General features: G+C 46.8%; 1 protein-coding gene across 1 annotated transcript; it reads right to left on the bottom strand.

Moving 5' to 3' along the window:
* Positions 1-2,022: 2,022 nt before the first annotated feature.
* LOC6601413 lies at positions 2,023-2,739 on the bottom strand. Its single transcript, XM_026992091.1, has one exon. It carries the CDS (start codon positions 2,686-2,688, stop codon positions 2,056-2,058), a length of 633 nt encoding a protein of 210 aa, XP_026847892.1. The 5' UTR covers positions 2,689-2,739; the 3' UTR covers positions 2,023-2,055.
* Positions 2,740-10,314: the final 7,575 nt, after the last annotated feature.

Genomic DNA, 10,314 nt, shown 5'->3' with positions numbered 1-10,314 from the left:
AATAGGAAATTTAAACAAAATCGTAATGTTTCTTTGTTTGTGTGACTATTGAAAATCGACTCAGAGGGTATCTTTGGACTCGAATCTCCATTTTTTTGGCCCAACTGTGGTCCTTTTTTTTTGCACGCTTACAGCGGTTTTTTCGTGTTGGCTTTCGGCTGTTGCGCTGCCGTGTGCTCACTGTACGGTGTTCGCCGCTGTTGCGGTTGCAGCACGTCTGAACGTGTTTATGGCGCGCATATCCGCAAATATGCAATCAGACTATAATCTACTTAATGTCTTTTTCACCAGCCACAGCAGCAGGAGCAGCAGCAGGAGCAGCAACAACAACATCTAGGGGAAGTGGGTGGGTCCGGTGTACATACTCGTACTCGTAAAAAATGCGCATTGTGAATGAAGTAATGCAGTTTGCCATATTCCCGGACCCCATGAGTGCGTGCGTGCGTGCGTGCATGCCGGTACACGACACGGCACATTAACTGAAATTGGGCTGTCATTTGGTAAGCATTTTCGCATTAGCTTCAAAAATTTGTTAAAAGTGAGTGTTTTTCCTCGAGTTTCTTCTTGTTTTTTCATTATTATTTTTTTGTTGCCTACTTTTTGGGGCCAACGATGCGTGCCTTGCTTTGAAGTCGTCAACAGGGAAATGTGGCCAGACTAACTCTGCGGCAATGTCTATGAGTAGAGGAAGAGTAGGCAAGTCAGTGGACTCAAAGGAAAAACATTTTTATCAGTATCTAACAATTATATGTATCAGTATTCAATACTTTTGCGGCTTCATTGTTAATTTAATATGCATTTTATTTGTATTTTCAATGCATGGTTATGTTTTTTGGTCAATATAGTTATAATTTTCCTCGAATATTTCCAAGCTTCGGCCACTTGGTGGTTCAGCCATTGCATATCAACGTCCAAATTATAATAGCAAACATTCTACCCCAGGATATTCATAATGTTTTACAGAGGAAATCACATTATTTCCATTTATAAACATTGATTGAAGGCAACTCTTTATACAGTATTCCAGAGGGAATATTGCCACCTTGATCTAGTCACATTGTGGCATACATATGCATTTATAATTTTCCGCTGTCAACAGTTCGTATCTTCTACTTAAGTTCCCTCGTTTGGCTTGAATTTGCACAACCTTTTAGCTAATTTTAAAGACGAGCGTTAACACAAAAGCCTGCAGGACAACAGCAACAACACAACAGGGAAATGGTAAAAACAAAGGCACTGGCAAAATATTTTGCTGTAGACAACATTAGATATTGTTTAGAGCTGTAGAGACATTGACTGGCATTTGAACGAGTACGGGTACGAGTGCCCTTGCAAAGGGTATTAGTATACAGATGTGATCTATTCTCTATGATCTCGCAGATCATTCTAGATCAGGACTAGTCCCGCAATTATAAAAATATCTGGCTTAAATGTTGCACGAATCCTGTAAGAATAGTCTGTCGCTGGAACGATAGACCTGCAAGAGTATATAAAACTTCGGTGCCTAAAAGTGGCCTGTATATCTTGTGTTGGTTTTAGTTTTAGATGCTGCTGTTGCCGCTTTCTGTTGCCGTTTTCTGTAGCTGGTCTCTGTTTCTGTTTAGGTGCCGTTTCTGTTTCTGTTTCTGTTCTTGTTTCTGCTTCAGTTTCTGTTTTTGTTGGCTTGGCCGAGGACTGCTTGGAGTCCCGGCCAGAGCTCTGTCGCCGACTTGCTTGTTATTGTTTGGCTTGGCGCACAATGCGGCCATAAAAAGCCAGCCCACCTCTGCCTCTGCCTCTGCCTCCGCCTCCGTCTCCTGACCGAGTCGCAAGGAAGTGCGCGGGGGCAACAAAAGGCGCCCGCACCGAACAACAATTGAAACAATAAAACGGCTTTAAGGCCGCACTGCACTCCGCTGGAAGCGGCCACAGAGCGGAGTTGATAAAAGCAATTATAGAGCACAGAGTCCTGGTGCTGACAGCTGCAGCTTAAGACTAAATTTTACTCAAGCTTTAAATTGAAATCATCTATTACATATTGGCGGCGATCCATGGGCAGCGGGTGATCTATGCTCTTTATTTGGGGTTGTACAGTTTCTTGACGGTCTCGTCGGAGATGTCGATGCCCAACTTGTAGTAGCCGGCGCGCCTCAGTTGGCGCTCATCCTCCTCGGCCACGTGGTAGATATCCTCGATGGGCAGCATAATCTCCGACTCGCTGGGCAGGATGAGTTTGCGGGCGTCCTTGCGGAAGACGGCCACCGCCTTGGCCATGCTGCTGTGGGCCCGTGTATAGTCTTGCAAGCAGAGGCTCTGCCGCCTGTTGGACAGCCCGCCCTGGATGCGGTCAAGGCGCGCAATCAGCCGCAGAAGAATGTAGCGGGCGTAGCGGTCCTTGATCTCCAGCAGCGTCATCTCGACATCATCTCGCTCCAGGGCCGGGCACAGATAAACGGTCAGCAGGACGAACACGTATACGCCATTGATCGCGAATATGACGCATATCATACCCAGCTGAAAGGTGTCGATTTCCTTCGAAAAGGACTCCGCCACGTTCTTCCAGTACATCAGGTCGAGGCTGTGGATCCGTAGGTGGTAGTGCAGGTAGGCCGTCACGACGGCCCCCGCACTGGTGTAGACGGCGATGCACGGATAATTGTAGGAGAAGAAATTGACGCACTGCCGCCAGAGCCCTTTCCAGAGATCCATCCTGCGCCTTATAGTCAGAGGAAACCGTTGGATTGTGTTTATTTTTTCCTAGCGGTTTGTTTTTGTTTAATTTTGAATTAGGCTTTCCGAATGATTGAGTCAAACTCTGAGTATTTCTGTTTGGACTACTCCGATTTGCTTGGGCGTCGTATAAGAGTTTTTGTTTGCTTGTTTCGGTCGCTCCCCTGCAACTACATGTTGAATCCTCCCCCGTTGTGGATGTCGAGTCTTCCCCTGTTGTGGATGTCGAACTTGTTTGAGGGTAGAAGCCAACTGGTTTGAGCTTTTTCCGCCGGGCCAGTCCTTCGAGTGCTTTGAGTCATTTTTGCCCCTGCAACCTAGGACATGTTCTGGCCGCAACCATTGGGGCTTGGTGCCGCCCACAATTGCAACTGCAACTGCAACTGCAACACCAACTTTGGTTTGGTTTTGCCTCGTGGCCGCTAACAATCACCTCTTTATGGGGGTGTTCGGGGGGATGTTCCCCTTCTGGGCCGAAAATATTCAACTTCTTGTTCAGCGACAATATTCCGCTATCTTTGCGCTAACTTTAGCTGGCACTCCCCACCCCCCCGACCGATCCGAGACGTTGATAAGCCATAAGCATGCAGTGAAAAGGGGTAGGAAAAAAAAAAATCATCATAGCATTCGAGCGAAATGCAATTTTCTTCCTCCATTTTCTGTGTTCTTTTTGGTTGCTTTGCTGCCCTCTTCTTGGTTGATTTTCGCTTCTCGTTTTGCACTTATTATTGTCTTTCTGGTCTGGTGTTTTTTTTTTTCAAAGTGCATGCAAAACTGCATTTTGTAGACAAGCCGAAAACCGAAAACTGCCAGCCAAAACGGAAATATTCAAAAATTGTTCTTGTTGCTGGAAGTGGGGGGCTGGCACTGAGCAAGTGGGTGACCGGGAGGTGGGTGGCTGGGTTGTTAGGGGTGTCCTATCTGTAGCTGTGTGTGTGTGTGCGCGCTAATAAAAACGTAAAATTTAATGGTAACGGAAGGCACTAAAAAACAGGCTCACCGACAGGACCTCCAAGTCGCTGGTCCCGGCGCTCGGGTTGTGGGGTTGTGGGGTCCTCCGGGTAGTGGGTAGTGGCAAAGGCAGTGGTCTTTGGCTGTGTGAGTAGTGGCACTGGCGATAACCAAGCAACGAACCACAACCGCACAAGGGAGTGGGAGTGGAAGTGGAAGTGGAAGTGTATGGGAAAGTGGCAGTGGTGTAGAGGGGCAGCCAGTCGATGGGCAAAACTGTAACTACGCCAACCGCCGCCGCCGACGCAGTGGAGCGCCCATCCGTGCACGTCAAACGCAGACAACTTGAAAAATGTAGAGACAGAGCCGCAGTATAGTCGAAACACGCCAAAAAATATGCAAAAGTAAAATAAAACAGACACACGGACCCCGAACACAGACACAGCGACGGACACAGCGACGGACACAGCCACGGACACGGACACGGACAGGGGGCAGACAAACGCATTTGGCCGTTGCGGAGCAGTTCGACATTCGAGGGTCGAGGCTCCGAGGTTCGACATTTGCCGTTAAAGGTTTTTCGTTGTTGCTGTTTATACGCGATGTACCCATCTCTGATACCCAGCGGGCTGTGTGGAGCCCAGGGTATCACCGCGTCCTGAATGCCACATGCCTCGTACAAACAAAATTATAAATAAAACATTTAATGAATTCGTTTGAGCTGCCCAAATCCTAATCAAGCAATTATATTCAACTAAACCCAATATGATGTGTAATCATTTCTTAAATATATATGAGAAGTATAGCGTCTGTTTGTGTGTTCTTCAATGGTAAAAACTTTATCCAAATATTTCCAAAATGTCAAAATCGACTCAGTATCCAAAAGTCGTTCTTGCTTCCCCTGGTCTTCCGAAAGTTTTTTTTTGTTTTGTTATTTGGCAGCGCATTGCACAATATTTTGCAGCAGGCAGTTTTTTTCGACTTTTTGTTGTTGTTGCAGGCTCTATAAGGGGAAGAGGTCCTGACGTTGTCCACTTGACAGGAGCAGCCAGCTCCTGTTCCTACAAGCAGAGGAGCAACAGCAGTACAGAAGTTCAGCAGCAGCAACAAACTGCAGTCGGCTCGAAGTCGAGTTGAAAAGTCAGTTGTCGCAATGTGGGGCTGTATGGGGATGGGTATGGCAATGGGGATGAGGCACAAAGTTATGTGGCTTGGCAGTTGAATTCGGGAGAGGTGTGTGTGTGTGTGTGTGTGAGTATGCATGTGAGTGTGTGGCGAAGTGGCAAAGGGCTCTAACAGCTAACTGAATGGACAGCAATTTGCGCGGCTAAACGAGTCCACAAAGGCGGCCATTGTGGGCGCTTTGCCTTTGCTCCGCCCGTCCATGCAGGACCCGCTGCATGTCCCCAACATGTCCGAGCGTGTGCGAGCGACTGTGTTTGGGTATTGGGGCGGCTGCTACTGTAATTAGGTTTGTCGCTGACCAGAGAGTCGCATCCCAGTCAAAGTCGCGGCAGCCGGCCCAAAAGTTGCTGTAAATAATTCACAATTGTGCGACGCATTCGATTTTTGCACTCTCCGGCAAAAGGAGCTCTAGAGATGGGCGATATACGACGATGGGGTACGATGGGGCGGCGTTGGCGGAAATGTTTGCCTGGTTTACAGTGCAGTGCATAAATTTGAAATTGCACGCATACCCCCAACGATACACAGAAACTCATACACACTCAATGGTGCGTGCATTTCCGATGGGGGTGTGGCAGAGGGTGTCAAATTAGGCGTACCCCTAGCACTGTTCCGCCACGCTCCTCCTCCTCCACCTCCCCCGCCGTGGCCCAAAAGCCCGACAACAAATTTTTGTAGCTAACAGCATTTTCAAGTTTTATCGCTGCGTGGCGTTGGGCTTTAGAGGGGCTGTGGGTGGGTGGCTGGTGTCCTTGGCACAGCCATTGTATTATGCTTGGTCTGTCGATCGGTCTGTTGGTTGGTCGGTCGGTTGGTCGGTCTTTCTGGCGCACGCACAGCGGCAAATGCGAGCACGGACCTTGCCTAGCCTTGTCTATTTAGCCGCCTGCATACAAAATGCACATAAATTGTCATGTTTCAAGAGCGAATGAGACCAATGGCAGAGGCAAAAGAGAGAGAGGGAGAGAGCCAGAAGGGTGGGAGGCACTCCATGGCCATGTGCCTAGCATATTTATATTGATTTTCGCGCCTGGGATTGGCACTTTTTGGGGCGGCGCGGGGCTCCTGGTCCTGCGTTTGGCCACCAGCTTGTTGTTATGTACTTTGGCTTTTCAATTTCGGCTCGTTTTCCTCGTTTGCTCTGCTTCCGCTTTCCTCTGGCATGCCCCCTTACCCTGCACACAAACACACACACACACACACACACTTCTTTTTTTATTGTGTTTTGTGGGTGCACAATAAATTGAGCCGAAATTGCATCAGCAAAATTAACAGTTTCAGTGTACGTTAATAGACTTTTGCCGAGGTCCAGTCACGACCGCAGAATGGACAGATCTCTGCGGGATTGGGAATGCGCATGGACCTGGGGCCGAGACTCAGGGAGTCGGTGTGTGGGTGTGGCACTGGGACATTTCGCCCATTAGGTTGGGTCATTTTAATTATGGCCAAAAGAGAGTCTGTTGCTGTTTAAAACGAAATTCTCCCCCGATGGGACACTAAAGCGCTTAGAGGTGAGAGCACTTTTCAATTAGATTATCAGAGGCGCAGTCACAGTCATTTAAGAAATAAAGATGGACTTTAAATATTCATATGCAGGCTGTCGGAAAGTGTCGGATATATATTCTTTTTTTAGAAGATATTTTACGTAAGGTAGAAGGTAATCATTGAAATGATTCAATGGTCTGCGGTTAGTAAAGTCGGGGGGGCTTTTCACCGAGCTCTGAAGTATGACTGAACCTTTCCTTCAACCAAAAACTCACCCCAAATGAAAAGCTTCAGCTGTAATTTTTTTAAAAAATTTCTGCAGGTAAAAACATCCAAGGGAAAGTGCGATGATCTCCGGTGAATTCTCTTTATGGCGCAAAAATATTTCGGGGGTTGCAAAACGCAAGCACTCAAAATATATTCGAGCTTTAAACTCAAATGGAAATATTAATCATTCGAATTGGATAGAGCCATACACATAAAATATGCACCCATTGTTCTCGATGCAGTTTGGCTCATTAGGTCGCTGGGATTTGGCTCTTTTGGGTCCCCGGACACTTCCGCCAGGACCTGCAACATTTTGCATGGGTAATTAATCTGGCGGGAGAGCCAGTTGATCCCCGTCCTACTTGGGCACTAGGGCACATTACGGGTAAAAGTGTGGACTGTGGAGTGTGGAGGGAGCGCTTGGCAATTTCTGAAATTTTAATATGCCAAAACGAACTAACAATAAGCAAACCACTTAGTTAGTTCTCACAGCCATGGCTAATTTGCTTTGTTCAGCTGCTGCTGCTGCTGCTTCTGCTGCTGGTGCTGCTCCTGCACTCGCATTTGCAGCTGGAAAATGGAAATGAAGTTTCCCTTCGGTGCTCTGGTAGTCAAAGCTAGTGCAGGGCTGTCGGGTGAATGGAAGTTTTGGTAGCCACTTGAAATATGCAAAATTTGTAATAACCTCAAGAAGGAAGTGCCACGAGATTGAGATTGCGGACGACAGGCAGGACTGTGGCAGGGCAGGGCAGGGCAGGGCAGGGGAGGGCAACGGCAACCAACACACGCAATCGGCAACGTGTCGCATTTGTAGTTAGACATAATTGTTAATTACCCGAAACCATTACCACATTAAAGGCCATAAAATGCAACACTAATTGCTTTATGCCACCTCGTCGAGTCAGGGCACTGCACTGAGGGAAATTGTGGGTATGAACTAGAAATAATTTCCATCTTAATATTGCCAGCTGTAATATTTTATATCCGTTCCATTTAATTCTTATCTTTATAAAAGTATAGAAATCCACTTACTTTTCAGAATACATTTCTCTCAGTGCTATTGGCCCATTCAGTAGGAGGCGAACATTTTGTATTTGATTATGCAGCCAATGCTCCTTTGTCCTGGTTCTGCTTCTGGTCTCTGGACTCTATACGAGTATATGTGCTTAATGTTCGCCTGTAACGTAATATGCAGCAGCAACAATACTTTTCCCTCATCATCCTCGCTTTGCCACAGCACCAGCACCAGCTCTAGCTCTAGCTCAACCGACAGCTCCAGCTCCTGCCACAGCTATAGAGCTCCACAGCTGTAGCTCGTACTCATGCCATGCCAAGCAAACATTCCCATTCAGGCTGGGCGGGAACAGGGGCAGTCATCGTCGCCAAAGCTGCACATGCCACACCATATGATTAATATTTCAAAATTACACAGACATGCAAAGTGTCAACTCATTTTGAGAGACGCCACACGCCGCCGGCAGCACTTGGCATTCGGCATTCAACACCCGACAGACGGCAGACGGCAGAGGGCAGAGGGCAGACGGCACTCAGGAGTCCGAGACACGTCCGCCCACCTTTCCACACATTTGGGGCACAAAGCGCTGACAATGTGCGAGCAGGCAAGAAAAATGGTGAAAACGTTTTGTAACAATTCACTCCGCATCAGGGTCAACGCCAGGCTTCACAGGCGTCAAGGCGTCAGGACGGAGTGGGAGGGGGAGGTGGAGGTGGAGGCAGAATATCAGCAAATAGTAGGCGTGAAAATCGTGAAATAAGTGAAATATTTATTAGCCAGCAGCACATCGGCAGTCACGCGTTCAGAGCACGCGATTAAATTGAAATTACGAGTACCACGAGAGCAGTGGCAGTGGTGCCTTTTGCGGCAGTGGCAGGAGGGTATCCAAAGGAATGGGAATAGGTGGGAAAGGTGGGTGGGTGGGTGGGTGGTAAGAAGAGGGTGTGCGTGCGGGCTGGCGTTAATTTAATCGAATTTATAAGCACCTACGTCTTGATAAGGCAATCAAAAGCACATTCACATTTACTCATGCGCAGCGCCCCCAAGTTATATGTAGAACCAGTCCACAGGAAAAAGTCAGAAAGAACAATCGAAGAATCGTATCCGAGGAGCAACAATGGGGAACACAGCTGAAGCAGTATGTATGGGAGGAACTCGAGAAGGACGACTATGGATAGATGGAGCAGGAGTGGGAGCGGGACGGCAGTGGGAACAGTTACATCAATGCCAAGCGCGGGCGTTCATCGATTATGCTTGCTGACTTACATAATTGCATTTTTTTCCCCATTTCAGCTGTGTGAATGGAGAAAAGAAACACAGTAAAACGAAAACAATAATCGAATGAAATTGTCTTTTCCAAGGCATATACAACTTGTTGATGTCCTTTCCAGGGCTTTAGGGGTTGCATATAATTTTACCAGAAGTGCATATATGTACATATAACATAGCTTTTGTATATTTTCGGGGAAGCCCGATCAAAAAAGGTGGAAAGGTTGTAAATTTTGTAGGAATTGATTTGGTTGCAAAATTTAAACAAGATTTCTTTCGGTGTATTACAATATCCATGTTCTGCTGCATAACAAAAATGAATACCCAATATTTAAAACGATATCGCATGAAACCAAAACCTAATAAATGTACACATGTGGAAAGTTCATTGACCACTCATTTCCTAATTTTCTAATGTCATATTCCTGTTTCCCTCTTCAGCTACCCTTCAGGGTGGGCCTAATGTGACATATTCATTGATAAATTCGAAACACCCTTCGTCACTCGACTAATTAAGTATTATCCATGGCAACCGATAAGCAATAACAACAGCATCAAATGAGAAGAAGGAAAATACGGCAGTCAAAACCATTGAAGCGATTTTAATTGATTTCTCTTCTCTCAAGTTTCGCCATATTTATCAACATTTCATGTTGTGGCCTCCGCCCGCCCGTTTGCGTAACTCATTCAGAATTGATGCCACTGATTTATATATAATCTTAACAAACTAATCTCATCACTGTAGTTCTTCCAACGAAATGGAAGACCCTGCGGTTGGGGGGAGGCAGTACGGCAATTAACACGATTCGACGCGCATACACAAAACACCAAAATGGTGAATACCAAAACGGTAAACGGCAAACGGCAAAATGTATCCCAATTCCAATCCCAATCCTGGGACTGGGGTCCCAATCCTTTCTCTCTCTCAGCTGAGGACGGAGGCTGAAATATTGGCCTAGCGATTTGACATATTGCCAACAAAGGAACTCATTATCTGTGCATTAAAATGGGACAGGACACGACCCGCTCTGGTGGGTAAATGCTCTCTCTCTCTCTCTCTCTCTCCCCCTATCTATCAGTCCCTCGGTGTGTGTGTGTGTGTGTGTTGGTGTATTTGTGTATGCGAGTGTCACGCTTATAAAACACATTTATCATAACTAATCCTTTGGGTTTTTGGCTGCCATGCCCCCTGCCTCCCCCCACCATCAGTGACACCACCGACACCACCACGACTACCGCCAGCACCACCGCTGCTCTGTCACCGATAACACTTTGAATAATAAATAAATACAAACAGCGACACTTTTTGGCAAAGGCAAAGGCAACTGCCAGACAGACGGCCAGACGGACAAACGGCAGGCGATTTTTAATGCAAACGATTATCATATAAGGCAATATAAAAATAAATTGCAGCCCGCAAACAAACCAGGCAA

This window comes from Drosophila persimilis, unplaced genomic scaffold, assembly GCF_003286085.1.
Source record: "Drosophila persimilis strain 14011-0111.01,24,50 unplaced genomic scaffold, DperRS2 tig00000700-arrow-arrow-pilon, whole genome shotgun sequence".
Classification (NCBI taxonomy): Eukaryota; Metazoa; Arthropoda; class Insecta; order Diptera; family Drosophilidae; genus Drosophila; species Drosophila persimilis.
Note: the sequence above shows the minus strand (reverse complement) of the source record. Positions and strands in the feature narration are given on the sequence as shown.

Coding starts and splice junctions, on each gene's coding strand:
- LOC6601413 (XM_026992091.1), bottom strand. CDS start 2,688: ATGGATCTCTGGAAAGGGCTCTGGCGGCAGTGCGTCAATTTCTTCTCC.